Below are 22068 nucleotides of genomic sequence, written 5' to 3' on the forward strand. Positions count from 1 at the left end.
TCTTCTGTGTGTAAGTGTGTATGGTGTTTTGTGTGGCCTTAGGGCCGTCTTAGTTAATCACTGCAGTGTATTTAAAATTAAATTTGTTTTAGGTTGTTATACCACTTTTGGTTTTGATTTAATTTGTTAGCAGGTTGAGACACTCATCATATTTCTAACTCTTAATGGGACATTTACACACACACACACACACACACACACACACACACACACACACACACAAATCACCCCCACCCTCCGGTCAGTCACGTTGTCAGAGTGTGTCTCTGTGACAGAGAGTGTTGAGGACCGGACGGAGTCGTGGGACGGAGCCGCTGCTGACCGAAAGACAGCAGCTGAGTGCCGGGGGACTCATGAGCAGAGAGCCGGGGGGACAGCTGGAGCAGCTGAAGGGAGAACACCGGGAGTCACACCAGTTTCTCTTCTGATCCGGATCGGTTTACCGGCCTGACGGGAGTTTTAAAAATCTGTTTTGTTGTTTTTGAACTTGTGGGATTAAAACAAGGGGAGAAAGCGAGCGGCTCCGGCACCGGGTCTGGGTCCGGGTTTAAATTTCATTATATTCTCTGCAACCACGCAGGAGGCTCACTGTGATCAGGATCCACCTTGTTAACTTCAGTGTGTTGATATTGACACGACCATGGTAGGGGAGATGGAGGGGAAGGAGAAACCTAGACCCTGTCCGGATTACTTAATGCAGCTTATGAACGACAAGAAGCTGATGAGCAGTCTGCCGAATTTCTGTGGGATCTTCCAGCACCTGGAGAGGCTCCTTGATGAGGGTGAGAACCGCGTGTCTGAAAACCCGTCTGTCTGTCTATCGATCTGTCTGTCTGAGTCTTCACAGGAAAAAAATCCGAAAATAAATTCAACTTTCAGAAACTGTGGTGGAAGATTTATTCTTCAGTTAAAGCACACCATGCAAAAGTAGGGTAAATGCCTGCATTATTATATTGTGTATTTTTGTTTTATCAGCAACAACGACCGAATTGAATATATTATTTTATTATTATTCATATAGGCCTAGCCTATTATCATTGTCATCATAATTTATAGTGGTGCATTTAAAACCATTTTATTATTTTAGTTTTATATATAATAGTTTTTTGAAACCTAACATTAAATGATTTTCCTGCATTAATTTAATTGATTAATTGATTAATTAGCTGATCAAGTGAATCGATGTCTTGATAGATCAAAATTATTTATCTTTTATCTTTATCTTTTATTTATTATTTATCTTATCAGAAAGGCCACACACACTGAATCATCTGGAACAGTTTGTTTATTCTGTAAGGCTTGATCCTGACAGATTTCATTGAAACACTGTGTAAACGCCACACTTTAGATGGTGGGTTCTGGTGGTGGTACATCCTGATAGATTTATGTCGGATTTATGCAACATTTTCCGGCTACACCTAAAAAAGAAATTACCCCCCCCCCACCCCCCCACCCCTCTCTGATGATTTATTATGTCTTTCTCTCTTTCTTTCTGTCAATTTATCAGGTTGCTCTTTGTTTTGTCACCCTCTCTCACAATAACACTAAGTCCATCTATTCATCTTTTAATTGGTCTAATTTTCCTTCTTCAAATTCTTTTTTTTTTTTTTTTGCGTACTTGTGTATTTTGTGTTTGTGTGTGTGGATGTAAAATCAGGTAGATTGCAGATCAGCTGGTTTAATATTTCAGACACCATCTGTTTGCTGATCACACACATCTGACAGCCACAAAGACTCCACAGGTGAACCTAGCTGTCTGTAAACACAACATCTGAACCCTTGCGCATCTTTCCATAAACCTCCCCTAAGTCCTCACAGTTCTTCCAGTCCTGTCCAACATGATTGAAAAACAGTATATCCCTGACAGGATCAGACAATGATCAAGTTCTGGTCTTTTCCAAACAGCAGACTAGTGAGCTGTGTTTCAGACTTTAACTATGAAACTTCAGCAGCTGACCTCGTCATTGAACTCATGTTGATTTACACCTGAACTCACCCTGAGTTCCACCTGAGCTATCAGAACCTCAGCAGGTTAGACTATTACCTCACAGAGGTACAAAAACCTCAGCCCATGCATCATCCTTCCATCCATCCTTTAATCCATCCATTTATTATCTATCCTTACATAATCCATCGTCCATCCAACCTGTCATCATTCATTCATCAGTCCAACTTTATTACATCCATGTATTCGACATCCATCCATCCAGCATTCATTCATAAAAAATCCATCCATCTAGCATCCATCCCTCCATCCTCAACCCATCCACCATCCATTCATACTTAATCCATCCACCGTCTATCCATCTATCATCCATCATCCATTCATCATCCACCATCCATCCTTCCATTATCCATTCATCAATCTTCCATAAACCATCCGTCATACATTCATCATCCATGCATCATCCATTGTCTGGCTGTGGCTCAGAGGCAGAGTCAGAAGTGTTCTGGTTTTGGCTTGTAGTCCGTATAGTATTGACTCACGCTTGTGTGGACTTGTAACCAGGAATCGAGCCCTGAGGGGAAAACAGGCGGAACATGTTTGCCTTAATACAATCCCAGAACCAAGTGCCATTACCAGATGACAAATAAGCTTTTTATCAGTCTATATGAATAAATATTTGCATATGAGTGCGCATAGCAGTCCTGACTCCAACTCCATTCTCATGTCTTAAGTTATAGTCGAACTGTAAACAATGACTTGCAGACAGAAGGGGGAATCTTGGCCCTGATGTTGGAAATCAGTTATTCTTATATCTGCTGGCTACACTGAGAGCCCTGTGAGGTCGGATCATCATCCAAACTGCCAATGGGATTGGGGACACGATCACTCACCGCAGAGCCACTAGGGCAGCAGCTTCAGTTTTTTTAACAGGTACAGGAAGTGATCAAATTTATTGTGTTTGTGAATGTAAGCGTCCCCAGAGGGGATCATTAATCATCTTCCTGATGTCTAACAGAAATGATTGTGTTAGTCTGTGTGAACATGTGTGTGTATTAATGTGTTGTGTGTTTCAGAGATCAGCCGTGTAAGGAAAGACATGTACATCGACACTCTGAACGGATCAGAGAGGATAAGCAAGCTGCCAGAGGCTGTCGGTCCAAACATTCACATGCAGGAGAAACTGTACGTCCCCACAAAGGAGCATCCTGATGTGAGTGTTTGAGTGTGTGTACACGTCTGTGTGTGTGTGTGTGTGTTTGAGTCAACAGGTGTCAATAATGAGCTGCTAACACATCAGTTACTTAGTTGAGTTTAACACAAAAAAATGGTGTAAAATGCATATCCCACGCAACAGTTGACTGACAGGTGAGGTATTAGAGTTGGAAGATGTCATGTTGGGGTGTGGTTTATTATTATTGGACTGTCAACCTGCAGATGGAAACAATGATAAGGTCAGCTGACGTGGTCAGTTAACAGAAGTATAAAGATTTGAGGTCATCAAATAATCCTCAAATGATGAACCTTCTCACTTCTGTAACACAGTCTGTCTATCTAATCTGTTGTGTTAAAAAACTGTTGGATGAATTGAGATGAAACGTGAAGAACACCTTTACATTCCTTGTAGGATGAATTGTAATAACTTTGTTGATCCTCTGACTTTTCATCTACTTCAGCCATGTTCAATGAATTAGCAACCTGCCAATCACAAAAGCTTGGTGCAGGGATCAGGGAGTAGGAAACAGGCTGCAGAACAAGCAGCTGAGAATAGGAAGCAGAGAAGCAGGGAGTAGGGAACAGCAGGGAGCAGGGAAGCAAGGAACAGAAAGCAAGCTCCTTGGAAGAGCAAATAGGGAGCAGGACCGAGCAGGCGGGAGGGAGCTGGGAGTAGGGAGTAAGGTGCAGGAAACAGGCAACAGGAATTGGGGAGAAAGCAGCACAGATCAGTGAGTACGGAGCAGGGCTTAGGGAGTAGGGTGCAGGAAGTAGGGATTGTGGAGAAAGCAGCAGGGATCAGTGAGTGCAGAGCAGGGAGCAGTAGCGGGGATCAGGGTGTAGGGAGCAGGAAGTAGGCCGCAGGAAGCAGGGATTGGGGAGTAGGGAGCAAATAAGCAGGCAGCAGGAAGTGGGGAGCAGTCAGCACGGAGCATGGGATAAGAGAGCAGGGAACAGGGAGCAGGCATGAAGGAAGACATGATGGCTGATTGTGACATTGTAGGGTGTTCAAGAAGAAGCAATTTTGTGGAGGGAGTTCCCTAAACAGACATCCCCTGAACAGGGAGAACAGGCAGCGGGGTGCAGGGATAAGGGAGCAGGGAAGTAGAACTTTGTGGAACAGAACACAGGTAAGGTTGCTGTTTCCTTTTCTCTTCTCTGCTCTCGGTGTCATCCATGGATAAAAAGTTGTAGGTCTGTCTGTTTGACCCTCCTCTCACAGTGGCCACACACAGCAGGCAGGATGAAGCTTTGGCTGCATTCAACCAATTTAGCAGGTTATCTATCAGCAAGTCCACAGGTTATCGGCCAGAAAGTAATTAATCACCAGGGAATTGATGCAGAATTGAGCAGATTTTTGTTTAATGATTGATTGATTTTGATTGATTTATTGTGTTTGAGACCTTTTAAAATTTGCCTGCATCTCATCTGTCAGTGTAATTTCAGCCTGGTCTGCTGACAGTAACGGGGAGATACTGGCTCATTGATCAGTCATCATGGTATCCAGAGAGTGATATCTCTTTCTGTCTCAGTTTAACTTTGTAGGGAGAATTCTGGGTCCTCGTGGTCTGACAGCAAAGCAACTGGAGACAGAGACAGGATGTAAGATCATGGTGAGAGGGAGGGGCTCCATGAGAGACCGGAAGAAGGTAACACACAAACAAACACACACATTTATACTGGTTTATCTGTGAGGACCCTTACTAATACAGCCCCTTCTAGGCTAAGTTCTTGGAGAGGTTTTGGAGAATTTGTTCCTCTCACTTCAAGGTGAACTGTGATCATTTTAATTAAAGACCAGCTCAAGTCATGTTTTTAGACATAAAATGCTCTGCTTGAAATACTAAATTGTGTCTGATGTTTTATCTGCAAAATACGTTTAATTACCATGTAAAAATCCTCCTGTGGCATCTCCTCATTCTCCCTCATTAAAAATTCCTGAATCTGCATAGTCCCCGCACAATATGCAAAAACATGTTTGCCATCGTTTAGTGGCAACTTGTTGAAAGCTAGCTAGTTTGGAATTGAGTATTATTATTAGTAATGTTAATGTTAGTGAGTTTGCAAAAATTACGATGGACTGTGACAGCTGGCTTGCACATTGCTGAAGTGGTTGCCATAGGTTGCACATACTGATATGCATAGCGTCACCCCGTCCATGAATGGGATTGGCTCTTTAGGTTTGTGACGTCTCAAACCCATGCCAATCTGAAAACATGTTGTTCGGCCTGTCAGTTGTACACTACACATATGTACATATGTCTTGTAACACATTAAAAACACCACATGGAGATGTTTACAAGGTTAAAAACATGATTTTCACTGGAGGTGGTCTTTAATAACTATCTTGCAGTGCTAGTATTCAGCGTCTTTCTAGCCATCATTAATATTAGCAAGGAAGGGGCTAAAATGCTTACAAAAGTTGTCTGGCGGTAGCTAATGCTTTATCAAATGTTTTTTTGACTTGACAAGTGGCCCAATGTCCCTCCGGATATTCTCTGCTCATTGTCTTTTAATGACAGTTTTCTACTGCCCACCCTCCTCTCCTCCTGCATTATAAATACTGGCTGAAGTTCTGACACTCTGAGTGAAGTGAAAATTAAGATGGAAACAATTTTAAACATTTCAAGTCAAACTGCTGCAAAACCAACAAGCGTTTGTCTTTCTGCATGTCTGGTGCTAACAACATTAGCCACCTGCTTTGCTCGCAGGGATACAAAAGACAGGAGGAACAACAGGGCTTCAAATTAAACCAGATGGAGGACAGGAGAAGGAGAGGACTGAAAGAAGCAGAGAGGAGAAGGAGGAAAGGAGAGAAGGAGGGGATGGGTAGAGGGGAAGGAGGGCAGGAAAAGGAGAAGCTGTGAGGAGCTAAAGGAGGACAATATGGATGATAAATAGACAGACAGACAGTTCTTTTGCACCTTCAATATGAATCAAAGAATCAATATTTTTTTTTATATAGCACCGAATCACAACAAAAGTTATCTCAGGTCACTTTGCAAAAAGAGCAGGTCTACACCATACTCTTTGTTTGTCCCAAGTATAACTCTGTCGTCAGCTGATCGTCCTATTTTACAAACTCAGAGCAAACTATGATTTCAGAAAGATATGAAGAAGTTACACATAAGCCAGATTGAAATCACTCAGCTGCAGCTGCTGAATGCAGGAAGGACAAAAAGCAACAAAACGCAGACTGCGTAAATGTGCAAATATAATAATATCACCATCATTAGAGCATGATATATGTATTATAACACTTGTGTGTTACATGAGATTAATACGTTGCACAGATGTATTTTTGTTCGTGGCAGATTTAGACCTTATTCTCTCAGCTGTATCAAACCCATGAAGCAAACGTAAAATAAATAGCCTATAAAACCACAATTTAAAGCTTTTCAAATGCTTACTTTCATATCTTATGAGTACAAAAGTACTTTAGACTTCTGTGTTTTTATCAGTCTCTGTTGTAGATGTACATCAGTAAAGCACAATAAATATCTTTTATGAATATATTTTATTCATAAACCTACGGTAAAGTGGAAGTGTTTTACCGGTCTCTTTCCTTCCTCCCTCTCACGATCTGCTCACAGAGCTCCTAAATCAAGAGACCTAATTGGTCAGTAGGTGTGTGTAGTTCAGGTTGATCTCTTATCTCGGACATAACCTGTAAGTGAACCACCTTTCGTACCTTCCGCAAATCCCGCTTCGGAGTATACCCCCCAGGTTCACCATCTGTGTTTTCTGGCTGGTGTATTCCTTGCTTTTTCGACTGATGTTGCTTTAGCTTCATTGGCTAGCACCTGAAAACACATGATGCATTTTGGTCTCCTTTCACTGTTCTCAATAAAACTAAACTCTATATAGCTGTCGTCATATTTTCTCAATTTAGCTAGTTTGGGCTTAGCATCACTTGACGATGTGGACTGATTCAAATATTTCTCCATGCTCGCTAGCTAGCTAGCTGGCTAGCTGGCTTATAAGTCAAGCTAAGCAGTCGCAGGAACGGTTTGTTGCGACCTGAGAGAATTCAGTGATTCATGACAGATTGACGTGATGTGTCACAATCATATCAGCTTCTATTCGCCCAAAGCTAATGTGGGTGGGAGTAATGGACAGAATATGCTTGATTCATTACCGCAAATGGTACTCATCTGTAGACATGCAGTTTTTAATGATACAGCACAATTTTATAAGTTATTATAAATGTTATATAATTATTTCGTGGACCCCCAGACTATGGTTCACGGATCCCCAGGGGTCCAAGGACCCCACTTTTAAAACCACTGATTTCAAGAGGCCCAACAAGAATCTACCATAAGCAAGGACTTTGCAACATACTTTACATACTACATGCCCCACACCACACAATCGCAGTGTCATCAGAGAAAAGAAAAGAGTCTGTGTAGTTTTTAAAGTCTGATGTGTAGGTAGTCCTTGATGCATGAGAACTGCCAAGGGGGCTTTCATGTCCCCTGTTTCAGCATGTCCTCTAGTTTCTATCTAGGGATAGATGGTGTAAAAGGTACTTGTGTGTGTTTCAATGATCCTCTATTAGCTGTGGCTCCTCAGCTGTGGTGTTGAAATATACAGAACTCCCAAGGTGCATTTTCACCATGAGAAAGCCAATCAATACCACTGAGATACAAACACTAAACAAATACCACAATTTCCTTTGGGATAAAGTTCCTTCTCTTCCTGCCTCTTTGTCTCTACAAGTCTGTCCTTTCTCTACCTGTCTGAATCCAGGAGGAGCAGAATCGAGGGAAGCCTAACTGGGAACATCTGAACGAGGACCTTCATGTCCTCATCACAGTAGAAGACGCTCAGAATCGAGCTGAGGTCAAACTCAAGCGAGCCGTGGAAGAGGTCAACAAGCTGCTGGTTCCTGCTGTGAGTCACCTGACCTCTGACCATCTGACCCTGTCAGTGACTCGAATCTCATCTGTCTGTAATCTCACCTGTCTGTGACTCTAATCTCACCTGTCTGTGACTTTAATCTCACCTGTCTGTTATTCTAATCTCACCTGTCTTGGACTTTAATCTCACCTGTCTGTGAATGTAATCTCACCTGTCTGTAATGTAATCTCACCTGTCTGTGACTCTAATCTCACCTGTCTGTGACTTTAATCTCACCTGTCTGTGACTCTAATCTCACCTGTCTGTGAATCCAATCTCACCTGTTTATAATCTAATCTCATCTGTCTGTGACTCTAACCTCACCTGTCTGTGACTTTAATCTCACCTGTCTGTTATTCTAATCTCACCTGTCTTGGACTTTAATCTCACCTGTCTGTGAATGTAATCTCACCTGTCTGTAATGTAATCTCACCTGTCTGTGACTCTAATCTCACCTGTCTGTGACTTTAATCTCACCTGTCTGTGACTCTAATCTCACCTGTCTGTGAATCCAATCTCACCTGTTTATAATCTAATCTCATCTGTCTGTGACTCTAATCTCATCTGTCTGTGACTCTAACCTCACCTGTCTGTGACTCTAATCTCACCTGTCTCTGACTCTGATCTCACCTGTCTCTGACTCTAATCTCACCTGTCTGTGACTCTAATCTCACCTGTCTGTGACTCTGATCTCACCTGTCTGTGACTCTAATCTCACCTGTCTGTGAATCCAATCTCACCTGTTTATAATCTAATCTCATCTGTCTGTGACTCTAATCTCACCTGTCTCTGACTCTAATCTCACCTGTCTGTAATTTAATCTCACCTGTCTCTGACTCTAATCTCACCTCTCTCTGACTCTAATCTCACCTGTCTGTAATTTAATCTCACCTGTCTCTGACTCTAATCTCACCTCTCTCTGACTCTAATCTCACCTGTCTGTAATTTAATCTCACCTGTCTGTGACTCTAATCTCATCTCTCTGCAGAGAGGGCAGGGATGGGCTCAGCCTACTAAAATTTGCGTAGACTAGAAATTACAAGTACTATTTTGAAGTTATACGCTGGCACTGCCAACAGAGTATAACATAATTATATAATTCATAATTACTTCTTCCTGGAGATACAGGGATAGTGCAGTTGAAATGAGTGAAGCAGTTAACAAAAGTCATTCTCTGCTTGTAAAATAAAATATAGTCAGGGATTAAGTGACCATATGAATAATGTCAGTTTAAATTTGACTATAATGTAAACTTCATGCTGGAAGTATCAGACAATTATTGTTTTAAATATTTCCTTTAACATAAAGACAAATTAGTCCATAAAAATGTCCTGTAGGAGGACCCCCCACACCCAGGCTCTAGCCTTTTTGTTGGCCTATGAGCAAGTTTAGGATTTGGTGCCCCCCACCGCAGATGGTATAATAGTAGTTTTTCTGTCAAATACTATAATGTTTTATTTATTGCATGCCATTTTACAACGCAGTTGTCTAGATTATTACTAATGTTAATAATTTGTTAACATTAGTTTATTGCAATATTAAAGGGCTTTTCTTGGTTCACAGAAACTCACAATACACATATTTAGATGCATTGTATTGAAGTGAGTTAGCAAGAACAGCTCATCAAACAGACACTCTCATCCGCATCGTGCTTAACCGTCCAGACCGTCTTGTGGTGAAAGTGTGCCCGTTTGTGCTGGGGTTAAGCCTTGGACAGCCCTGTACTGATTTAACCCCTGGTATTAACAATAATAGTAATGTCTTAATGACTTCACAATAAACTGGTGAGACGTGCCCCCTCCCCATCCAGCTCATTATCTGTATGTGACAGAAGTGAGCTCTGTCAGGATGAAAGTGCAGCTGCAGCTACTAGAATCTATGAGAATTAATCAAAACGAGAAAACAAATTAATCAAAACGAGGGAACGATTTAAGCAAAAGGCTTTGGGGCGGAGATCATACATCATATTTATTTCGATGCCAAAAAATAAATAAATAGATAAAATCAAGAATGCATAAGAATGAGGAGGATTAAGAAGGATGACTTATGTTTGGGTATGCCGATGACATTCATCCACAGACGCATGGCACCAACGATCCACGGAACCAATGACTGTCAATGACAGTATCTGCTGTAACCCATATTTCTTCACCATGCGCCATTTATACCACCTTACAGGGTAACTCCTTTACCACCTGTGGAAGCCGCACATCTATTTGCACAAAGAAAAAATGTAGAATAAACAATTAACCATGAACTAAAGTGCTAAAAAGGCTAAAAGGCTCCTACAGTATTGGCACATGACTAATGATGCTTTACTGTGTGAAAATTATTTTAATGTTGCATCATATTTCATTAAACTGATGTTGAACTGTTTAATGAAGTTCTCAGTTTCGTTCTATTTGGCAGCACCTGATGACGATAAAAGACAATTGTGGTAGTACACGTCCCAGAAAAACAGACATCTACGGTTGGCTCCCTTTGTTACGCTTCTAACACTTGAATTTCCTTGCTGATGGTCGCCTTTTTTGCCTTCATCTGAGTGTCGACTTTGTTTCTTTTTCTTTGGAAGAATTATTTTTGAAGTTGTATCTGTAGTCATCAATCTTTTCTTTGTGTGTTCAGTCATAGTACACTGAACAAAAATATAAACGCAACTCTTTTGTTTTTGCTCTTTTTCTATGTACACAAAAGGCCTATTTCTCTCAAATATTGTTCAAAAATGTGTCTAAATCTGTGTTAGTGAGCACTTCTCCTTTGCCGAGATAATCCATCCACCTCACAGGTGTGGCATATCAAGATGCTGATTAGACAGCATGATTATTGCACAGGTGTGCCTTAGGCTGGCCACAATAAAAGGCCACTCTCAATGTGCAGTTTTATCACACAGCACAATGCCACAGATGTCGCAAGTTTTGAGGGAGCATGCAATTGGCATGCTGACTGCAGGAATGTCCACCAGAGCTGTTGCCCTTGAATTGAATGTTCCTTTCTCTACCATAAGCCGTCTCCAAAGGTGTTTCAGAGAATTTGGCAGTACATCCAACAGGCCTCACAACCGCAGACCACGTGTAACCACACCAGCCCAGGACCTCCACATCCAGCATCTTCACCTCCAAGATCGTCTGAGACCAGCCACCCAGACAGCTGCTGCAACAATCGGTGTGCATAACCAAAGAATTTCTGCACGAACTGTCAGAAACCGTCTCAGTGAAGCTCATCTGCATGCTCTTCGTCCTCATCGGGGTCTCGATCTGACTGTAGTTCGACTTGAGTGGGCAAATGCTCACATTCGATGGCGTCTGGCACTTTGGAGAGGTGTTCTTTTCACGGATGAATCCTGGTTTTCACTGTACAGAGCAGATGGCAGACAGCGTGTATGGCGTCGTGTGGGTGAGCTGTTTGCTGATGTCAACGTTGTGAATCGAGTGGCCCATGGTGACGGTGGGATTATGGTATGGGCAGGCGTATGTTATGGACAACGAACACAGGTTCGTGCCCATTGTTGTGCCATTCATCCACGACCATCACCTCATGTTGCAGCATGATAATGCACGGCCCCATGTTGCAAGGATCTGCACACAATTCCTGGAAGCTGAAAACATCCCAGTTCTTGCATGGCCAGCATACTCACCGGACATGTCACCCATTGAGCATTTTTGGGATGCACATTTGGGAAAAATGGGAGCAAAAGCAAAAGTGTTGCGTTTATATTTTTGTTCAGTGTAGATTCCTCTATAATTGCAACACTTGCAGAGACCGGAAAAGCAGCCACTTAGCTCTGCCAGACCAACCACTGCTGGGTGAAGGAAAATGTGACACTAACTGGGCGCTGCTTGTGATTTTTTTCTGTGAAAGTCACACCAGGCACCCAGTCTGTATACTGCAAATGCAAAGGCTTTCATCAGTGGGCCATAGCAATCACCATTGTGTTACCTCATCTGGCAATAGATAGATGGAGACTTAACAGGCATTTATTTAAATGAAAATCTTCGAGATGATTACTTTAACTGATCTTATGTTTAAATTTACAATCATAATAGCCTTAGTATCTAGTTATTATGTGAATATAGCATTAAATGTAAATACTCACCTAAAAATATCTTGAAATTATTCTTAAATGCAGTACTTGAACCACTAATCTTGTAATTCTTTACTTGTACAGAATGTGTAAATATACTACAATACAGAGAAACTGATGGTTGTTACTGTGGGTTTCAGGCAGAGGGGGAGGACAGTCTGAAGAAGATGCAGCTGATGGAGTTAGCCATCCTGAACGGGACGTACAGAGATGCTAACATCAAACCCTGTAAGAAACCGGTAAATCAGGTGTCATGACTCATTTTGTGCCCTGGGCCATGTGTTTTCATTCATTCAGTTGTATGGTCATTTCCTGTTTTATTTTTGTGTACTTACACCTCTAGTTTCAGACAGACACTTTATGTTCCCTGCCCTTAATGGTGTAAACTCTATGTCACTAGCAAGAATTACTCCTTTTACAGGGATGTGATTTAACAATTTACTTATTAATGAGATGATGATGATGATTTTGATGATGTTCAGACCTGGAGAACTCACACTTCTTGTGGTAAGCATTTTGTGGTAGCTTAGCTGGGAATCAGCCATAGCACTTAGGCATGACGAACCCCTCAGGGCCCTACACATAGGAAGGCAGAAATAAACAGAGGGAGAGAGAGAGAGAGAGAGAGAGAGACAGAGAGAGCGCAAAAGGTGGGAGGGAGGGGTGTCAAACTGAGCAAAAGAGGAGGAGAGTATTTCAGATTGAATTTATGGGGATGCTGGAAGGGGCATGGTAATGGTACTGTCCTGCTCCTGAAACTTTGCTATAACATCAATTCACAAGGACGGACCACGCCTTCAGCAGGATGAGATCTAACAGTTAATTGGTTAATATGATTGATGGTGATGATATTCAGACTTGGAGATGTCACGCTTCTTGTGGTTAGCATTTTGGGGAAGATTTGTTGGCAATCTGTTGTAGCACCTGAGCACTACAAACCCTATCAGAGCCCTACGCATGGGAGGATAAAAAGAAACTGTAACGGGTAGGGTTTCGACCCAAGTAAAGCATACTGGACTACAGGGATCAATGGTTATAACTTTTAAGCTGGTACGGGAAAACACAGATAATAATAAACACAGTTCAGTTAAATGTTCAGGCTTAGACCCCGAAGAGTCACTGGGTTGTGTCGAAGGCTCGGGCTGAGTGAGCTGAACCGGGAGAATGGTGAGTGAGGTAAGCTGATGGTGCACACACACTCACACTAAAGTTGATGCAAAGACAACAGTACCCTGAGGAGGAAGCAGCAGGTCCATATCCAGGTAAGCACTCGATAACAACAGCTCATCCAGTAAGGAGCAGGCAAAAGGTAAGTTGAGTTCAGGCGGAGCTCCTGGAAGCCAGCTGGTACCTGTTCACAGATTGCGCACACTGAGTGAGGCGAGAGAGTTCCAGAGCCACAAAAATTTACAGTAAAGTAAACAGGGAAACTCACATGGCAGCATCGTAGCAGAGGTGAGATGGAAAGTTCCTGGGAAGTGCAGGTGAGCAAAACTTTGACATAAATAGATATACAGCAAAGGGTGGGAGGGAGGTGGTACAGAATGCAGAAGAGGAGGAGAAGGTTAGGTTTGAATGCCAGGAGAGGCGCCCTTAAGGTGTGGTTGTATTTAGGAAACTTTGCTATACAACATGAATTCACTAGCAAGGACCATGCTGTCAACAGGATGTGAATTAACGATTTATTGACTAATGAGATTGATGATGTTTGGACTTGTTGAGTACATCTTGCAGTTAGCATCCAATCTCAATCACAAGTTCCATCACAATAGGTAGTGAAACAAGTTATATTAACAGTATTGACTGAAGAAAAGGTAATGTTGCACTGCTTTTGCAAGTCTTTTGTTTACATCTGCTGGTTTCAAGCCCTCATCAACTCAAACACTCGCGAGGATTTAGTGCTCAGGCTTTGAGGCAGAGATTGGGATTGGGACTCCCTGTTTGCTGTCCATTTTCTGTCTGCTGAATGCTCTGGTCTGCATAGTTCCTTTTCACCTTTAAGAAAAGACCAAACACCTCTGATCTTCATGATACTGATGCTATTGATTATGATGACATTGAGGATGTTGTTGATATTGATTATGATATTCATAATGATGATGATGACTATATTGACCTTGTTGCTGCTGCTGCTGATTATTATATTAAAAACAAAAAACCCTGTGCACTTACTGACTTTGTTCCCTCCTGTCTTGATCGTTGCTTGTGTTGTATTAACTCTCAGACGTACGTCACTTTGGACAAAAGCGTCTGCTAAATGAAATTGTAACATTGTAACATTGTAACCAATCTGCAACCAATCAGAGATCACTCAGAGACTGATCAAGGAGCAGAACAACCTCACTCTCTTCTGTGTTAAGTGCTTACTCTCTTCATCTCCTTGTCTTCCCTTCTCTTCTCCTTCTTTTCCTCCTCCTCCTTAGCCTCCCTTGCCTTCTCTCTTGCAGCCTCATCCCAGACTCCCCGTATCCTCTCTGGTCCTGCCCCTGTCTTGGCCCCGCCCACTGGTCTGCGTACCCCTGCCCCCACAGGTCCTGCCCTTATGCCTCTGATTCGTCAGATCCAGACGGTTCTGCCCAATGGGACGCCTCACCCAGCAGCTCTGATGCCTGGGGTGGGGCCTGAGTCTGGACTGATCTACACAACGCCGTATGACTACCAGTATGCTCTGGCAGCACCGGCTTCCATCTTGGAGTACCCTCTGGTGGACTCAGGTGGGGTGTTAGGTAAGCCGGCCCACCCCTGCTCCTGCGACTGCTCCCCCACGCCACATCACCACCCCCATGGCCAATGGAGCCCCACCCCGACATTGCTCCTCAGACACACCTCCTGAACGTTTTAAAACAAGTGCTCCTCCACAATACACTCACGTGCCTTGTTCGCAGATGAAACCTGCAGTGAAGCCCACTGCTGGATGGAGTCATGACCATAATGACTCAACATCAATTGTCCTGATTAGAGTTTATTATTTAAGTTGTTATAATATTTTTGGGAATTGTCTGACTTCTGCTGTTTTCCCAATAATTCACCACTTTGAATATAAAATATATGAAATAATAAGAAATGTATTTTCTACTTTAAAATATTTTTATTTTATAAAGAAAGAAATGTGTCCACAGTAGGCGCTGGTGTTACAACATACACATTTTAATAGCTTCTTCTGTCAGGTAGTTTGGTGTCAACAGTGAAAAGAGTATTCAGGTACCACTGTGCTCACACTGTCATCACTGTTGTCTGATTGGCTGAGGACCAAACTGTTTTGTTATTGACATGTCTGTACTACTGTTAAAGTGCCTTGGAGCTTCCTATCACACAGTAATACTCACAGTTTTTTTTAACAAGAACAAACTGATCATACTTAACATGCTCGCCCTGACTCCATGTTACTGCAGCTTTCACCACTGAAACTCATCTATAACAAAGAGTGTAGCCCGCAAACTACCAAGACACTTCCAACATTCCTCTAACACAAGTGCTAAATGTGCTGAATGTGTAGTGCAGATGTTTACTCTTGTCTTAACATCACAAAGTCCATTTTAAAGATGTTTTTGAAATTTTAATACATTTCAGTTTACAACAAAATCCATACAATTTCAACCTGAAGACCAACAGTTGAATTTTTCTCACTTGACTCATAAAATATAACAAGGGTCAAAGTTAGGAATTAAGTTAAATTATTTTTTAAAAAGTCAGTTACAAGAACATAAGAAATATTTGAGTATTAAAATTGTTATTTGTTCTTAATCTTTCCATTATGTTGAGCTACAACCTTTTTCTTCAAATATTTTTTATTCTCAACCATTTTTTAAAGTGAAATACTACCTTTATTCAGTTTATAAAAATGTCACTTTGTCTTGAAATATCACTTTTTTAAAGAGCAACTTGCAGGGTGGAGTCCCCACTGAATCAATGTGTAGGAGAATTATTTAGTTTACGTTTACGTTTTCTTATATTTCTGCATCAAAACAGACAACTGGTCTTAAAATAAGGGAGTCCTACTGATTAATGACAGGTTTAATATGAGTAAATATGGATCTAAATGCCAGTCTTGTCGTTGAAGATGAAGAAATTGTTAATTCATATGCATAAGACACACCACAGGCTTATAATTATGAGCCTATTAGGCATCACAGAGACCAGGAACAGGATGAGGAGAAATAACGTCCACAAAAGAAACATTGAGTTGTAGAGCGACAAGAACAAGTGGAGAACTGGGCAGGTGTCGTGATAAGTGACCGGTGTTAGCTACGTAGCGATATCTAACGCTGTACTTACATCACAACATGTAAAGTTTATCACATACCAAAGGCTATAACAAATCATGACTAGTAGCAAGTGGGAGCATTAATATTTAACCATTACAGTTACTAATGGATGAGTGTCAGCTTGTATCAGTTGTGCCCTGTCCCTCATAAGAAGTGGTGAAATGCAATGTTAGACTACCGAAATAATATGTTCACAATATGATAAGACCGCTCAGACTCGCTACCACCTACGTCTGCAAGTTTTACAGCTTTACTGAAAAGGAGCACTTTTCCTCTAAATTTGTGCCCTTATATCTTGTAAATCATAAGTTGAATCAAGGATGAACCTTTTCCACCATTTTCAGACAAGATTGAGTGTCAATGTAGTAAAAAAATTTAACCTGCAAGTTTTTCTTTAAGTCTGATATTTTTCATTGGAAATGTATGACATTTTTATGTAAAGACTTAATTCTCCACCTAAAGGGGTGCGGTTCTCATATATACATAACAGCAAAGTCTCGTCCGTTGTTGTAAGCATCTCAGCTTTCATCTGTTGCCTGAATCCATTTTGTGCCTTAACTTGTATTTCTATTGATTTTCTGTCCTTTGGAAGCTGTGACGCTAAGATGATGTAGGCTACCTGTGTGTGCCTTTATGCTCTGTAGTGTGACATTGTGGTCACTTGACACCATGTCCTCATGATGGTTTGTAGTGTTCTGGTCTGGTGCTGGTGCGCTCGCAACATAATTTCAGAGAGACAAGCTGTGAGTCCATACTCACAGGACACTGACTGCAGACAGACCCACCCCCGTCTACATACCTGTCTTTCCCACGATCCACTCCTTCACCTCAGCTGGCTTATATTCAGGGTGTTTTCAACTCCAAGTCACCAGAGTCCAATTCAATCTGCCAGAGTTGAATATCTTTAAAATTCACCAGAGTCTGCCAGAGTTCCCCAAACTGAGTACTCAGTTTGAGGTACAAAAAAAAAGGAATAGAGGGGAAAGTTTGACATGTAATTGGCTTAATGTGAGCTGGTCAGGTAAACAATAAATCTGTATTGCAGCATCCCAACTTTTATCTAGAAGGGGGAAGATCAGCGTTGAGTCATTGCTGTTTAAAAGTTTATGGACAATGGAGAATTTACTTCACCAACTGTTTATTTCCAGTGAACTATTATTCACACCACAATGAGGAAGAACAAGCGGCAACCTCCAGGGCTGAGAAATAAAGTCAGTGCAAAAGTGCCAAAATGCCCACCTTTTCAACAGAATTAAACATGTTTACAGCCTGGTACAAAAAACGGTTAAGGCCTCTGTAGCTTATCTATTCATGACAACTAACAGTGGGTGCCCAGCTAGCAGGGAACTTTCCCATAACATTGGCTAACATTACCTACAAGTTCTAATTACGTTTGAAAGAAAACGTTTTAATCTAATATTCAAATAATGTTTTAAGGATGTTTATCTTTTCAAATAAAGTTCTTGTAACGATAAAACTAAAACTAAGACAAAACGTTTTAACTGCAACATTGTGAAGATATTTTCAGGATGTTATTGAGGCCTCGGATGTCAGAATGCCTTTTATAAAACATTTGCTCAATGTGACATGAAAACAAAGGTAGAACATGCTCACCACAACATTCTGAGGATCTTTTCAGGATGTTAGTATGGCCTGAACTATCAGAACGTGATTCATAAAACGTTCCTAAAATGTGATTTGAACTGCAACTTTCTGAAAATGTTTTCAGAGAACATTCTCCTACTATTAAAAAGAACATTCTGGGAACCAAATAAAAAATTCCTGCTGAAAACATTACCAGAAAATCGCACGTAACATTCTCAGAATGTTCTTAGAACAAAACATTTCTAGCTGGGTATAAGCACCCACAGTGAGCTGAACAATCAGTTGGTTTATGGGAAAGGCAGAAGGTATGTGTTATGCTTCCCTGTGCACCATGTGATCCCACAACAAACTCCAACAGAAACGAAATGTCGCAGTAGAATGATGAAGTTTGTGAGAAACTCATTGACATGACTAAATTACTTTCAGCTTCATTATTAATGGGCCTTCATGGATCTGACGTTGAGGACAAACAACAGATCAAACACTTTGAAGGATTATGTATTTAACTGTAAGAATAAGTTTACACTTTACAATCTAAATCTAAAAAAATAATTTTAAGTAATACACTCTTTACATCTCTGTGTTAGGTACAGACAAACAGCCAGGAAGAGTTCAGTCTAGCAAAGCACATAGATTAGAAGCAGGGAGAAACACCTTGCTTAAGACACAAAACAAGCTTTAATGCTAACTGCAGCTAAAAACATCTTTCTCCATTGGCTCAAAGAACAACAAACATTATATAAGAAAGACTTAGAGGTGATAACAGGTTAATTTTCAATTTCGATAAAGCTAGCCTAATAGGTTTCAGTATTTCTGCTATACTAGGCTAAACCCATTCTGGTCTGTAGCCTGACTGGACTCGAGATAAAATGGTTGGTTCCCTCAAAGTCAGAGGGGTGACGGGACTTCAGACCTGAGGGATTCTCAGCACTGACTGAACTGAAACAAGCTTCTTATGCAGCTGTAGGCAGAGAAACTGAAGACAGTAGATATTTGATTTCTGCTGCTGATCACAGTCGCTTTATCCACAGTATACAATAATACTGCTCTAATACAGAAAAATAATTATTAATTTATGGCAATAAAGTGCTCTAAAGTGAACTATCTTCAATAGTTCCAGTGAACTAGAGTCCCTGTGAGGTCACTGTCCATCAGCAGTTTTTTTTTTTCGTTCTTGAAAACATCTGGAAATGTCCTGATTCTGAAGCAGAAATTACATAAAGAATCAGAAGTAGAACAATGAAGATTTTTCTTTTTACTAAAAAGATCATCTGGTACCTTTATTGTTCACAAAACAAGGTAACAGATAGGTAACACTGGCAAAATGAACACAAAAATGAATATAAATGAAACATTTCTAATGATTCTGCATCTGAGTAATTGTGTAAACCCATTGTGGGTACTCACAACTCATCCGTAACATTAACAGATATCACAGGTGGACGACAGATGGCTTCATTATATTCGTGTAGGATACTCAATGTAATTTCAAAGCAAAACATAAGACGTCATTTCGGTGCTCGGGCCCTAATGAATGTACAATAGGAAGCTTTACTGAAGATCAGAAATAAACCGGATGATAAATAAAAACTTTGACACAAGCAGATCAAAATTCAATAGAATGCATGTTAAGACTGCTCGTTTCTGATAACTCTGCTGAAAAGTATACCCAACATAAAACAGTTTTATCATGGAAACAACTCTCTGACACTATGAAGCATATGTCAGCAGTGAAACAGATCTGTGCCTTTAACCATAACAAATTTTCATGTCCTCCTCTGTCTCCAGTCCCTTCTCTTTCTGCCCTCCTGCTGCAACCCCTCTCTCATCTTTCTGTTCCTTCCCCTCCCTCTGATGCTCCTACTGTGAGGAGAGTGTGTCTTTAAACAAACAAACTTTTTGTTCTCCTCCTCCTCTTGCTCCTGCTCCTGTTCCTCATACACCTGTGCCTCTCGTACCTCTGTAGCCCAATCCTAATCTCCACACTCACAGACTTACTTACAGACTTTGAGGTGCATTCCCTCTGAGTGTGTGAGGGCTCAGGGCTGTCCCACTGTATAATTGTTAAGTTCATCAGAGCTCCAGATCAGACTTTTAATGCCAATGGTGTCCTTTCACATTTTCACACTGTACGCTTGACATTAGTCCATGAGGGTTTAGGGCTCAGGTTTTAGTAGGGTGATTGGGATTCTCCTCCTGCTCCTCCTTTTCTTGCTCCTCTTTCTCCTCCTCTTCTTCCTCCCCTCCATGTTCCTTCTCCTTCTGCCCGTCCTCTTCCTGCTCCTTTACCTGCTACTCCTCCTCTTCCTCCACCACCACAGACATATGAAAACCTCAGAGAGGGTGAATTAAAGAGAATAAATAGGAGTGAGAAGATTAAAGTATGAACACATTGGTATGTTGTTGTTTTTGTTGTTGATGTTGTAGTATTTACTTGTTTTATGAAAATATATTGATGTTTATGAGAACTTTAATGCAGGAATGTATATGAAGTGTAAGATTAGAGTCTGTAGGAATCAGGTGTAGCAGCTAGCGTTATTCTGCTTATGGATCTATTTTATGCAGAAGACAGCAGTGTCTCTGTTTATATGCAAGGTTCTATGAATGAAAGTATTATCAATAAAACAGCATGAAGCATTGCTTTGTGTCACACAGTAAAGATTTTCATGTTTGTTGTAAATTGCAATAAAAGCTGTTATTGAGTAAATGCTGATATCACTGTCCCCTTTATGAAACTTTGGTCCTTCTCAGGTTTTTATGCTCACTGAGTGCAAAAAAGCATTCTTGCTTCATCTGCGAGATTTTCAGATTAACTGTCATTATCTGTTGCTTTTGGCTACCTTTCCATGTTCTACTGTAACTGCACGGCTTCATTCTGTGGCTTCACATGCGTAGCGTTACGCGTAACGTTATATACATGTAACCTCAGCTGAGGCTCTATATTACCTGTGGAGAACTTTGTCAGGACAAAATGAATGAAAGGATGGTGCTTTACAGACCATATTAAGCCAAAACTCTGAACATAACCTGGTCCCGATCAGGTTAGCTTTGCAGAATAAGTTGCCATGGTGATTTAGTCAGGTTAAAAGAGAGCCAGCTTCATGACACGGAAAACCCTGACTTTAGGCTCAACAGACCCGACTTCTAATCTTGCTTCATAAACCCCTCAGGTTCTGATATGTTTTAGCTTGCTTTGATTCATTCACTCTGATTTGCTGTGTACGAGCCCACCAACTTCAAACATGGACACACAGCTAGATTGCTGTCACTGTTCCACATTAAACAATAATAAAAGAAAGGACTAATACAGACGCGAGATAAAACGTACCACAAAATATTATTTTAAACCAATTTAAATTAAACCAAACTCTTTTCTTACTCATCTCCACCAACTGCATAACACTATATATGTGCAGCAAATGGTTCAAATGGAAACACAGTTCTCCAAAATGTTAAAACACATTCAAAACTTAATGATGATGAATCTTTTTTTCTGCAGTAACCATATTCAAATGTTTGAAAAATTCTAGCAGGATATTTACAGTAAAATTAGATAATAAACAGTCAAAACACAGGTAGTGGTCATTTTGTTTTTTAATTTGTTACCAAAAAGACAAAAGGCAACGAAGGAGAGAACCTCCACATCACTGTACAAGACTGATAATAGATTACAGATTACCTTACATGTTATTCATGTTTTTGCGATTATTATTGTAGCTATGGAATTACACATTTTCAACTTTTTTTGTTACAGGAAGTTTGGTTTACACTGTTTGGTAAAGATACAATATGGTAATGCAGACTATTGTATTAGGTGTGACTTATTATTGAGATTTTAAAAGTTCACATTTTTAATTGATTTTATTTCATCCATCCATCATCTATACCACTTATCCTGTTCGGGGTCGCTGGGGCTGGAGCCCAGCTGTCATTGGGCAAGAGGCAAGGTACACCCTGGACGGCAGTCAATCACAGGGCTGACACATAGAGACACACTACCTTTCACGTTCACTCTCACACCTACGAGAAATTAAGAGTCACCAATAAGCCTAACGAGC

The 22068-nt window shown here is 40.9% G+C and overlaps 1 protein-coding gene across 1 annotated transcript; it reads left to right on the forward strand.

Moving 5' to 3' along the window:
• Nucleotides 1–303: 303 nt before the first annotated feature.
• Nucleotides 304–20707, forward strand: LOC138588460 (protein quaking-B-like). The gene is made up of 6 exons (XM_069658597.1): nucleotides 304–782; nucleotides 3022–3158; nucleotides 4693–4809; nucleotides 7910–8053; nucleotides 12281–12368; nucleotides 14564–20707. The coding sequence occupies exons 1-6, from the start codon at nucleotides 641–643 to the stop codon at nucleotides 14971–14973; spliced, it is 1038 nt and encodes a 345-aa protein (XP_069514698.1). The 5' UTR covers nucleotides 304–640; the 3' UTR covers nucleotides 14974–20707.
• The last annotated feature ends 1361 nt before the right edge of the window (nucleotides 20708–22068 follow it).

Source organism: Semicossyphus pulcher, unplaced genomic scaffold (assembly GCF_022749685.1).
Source record: "Semicossyphus pulcher isolate SPU_LCO1_2020_fin unplaced genomic scaffold, fSemPul1.0.p SCAF_12, whole genome shotgun sequence".
Taxonomy (NCBI): domain Eukaryota; kingdom Metazoa; phylum Chordata; class Actinopteri; order Labriformes; family Labridae; genus Semicossyphus; species Semicossyphus pulcher.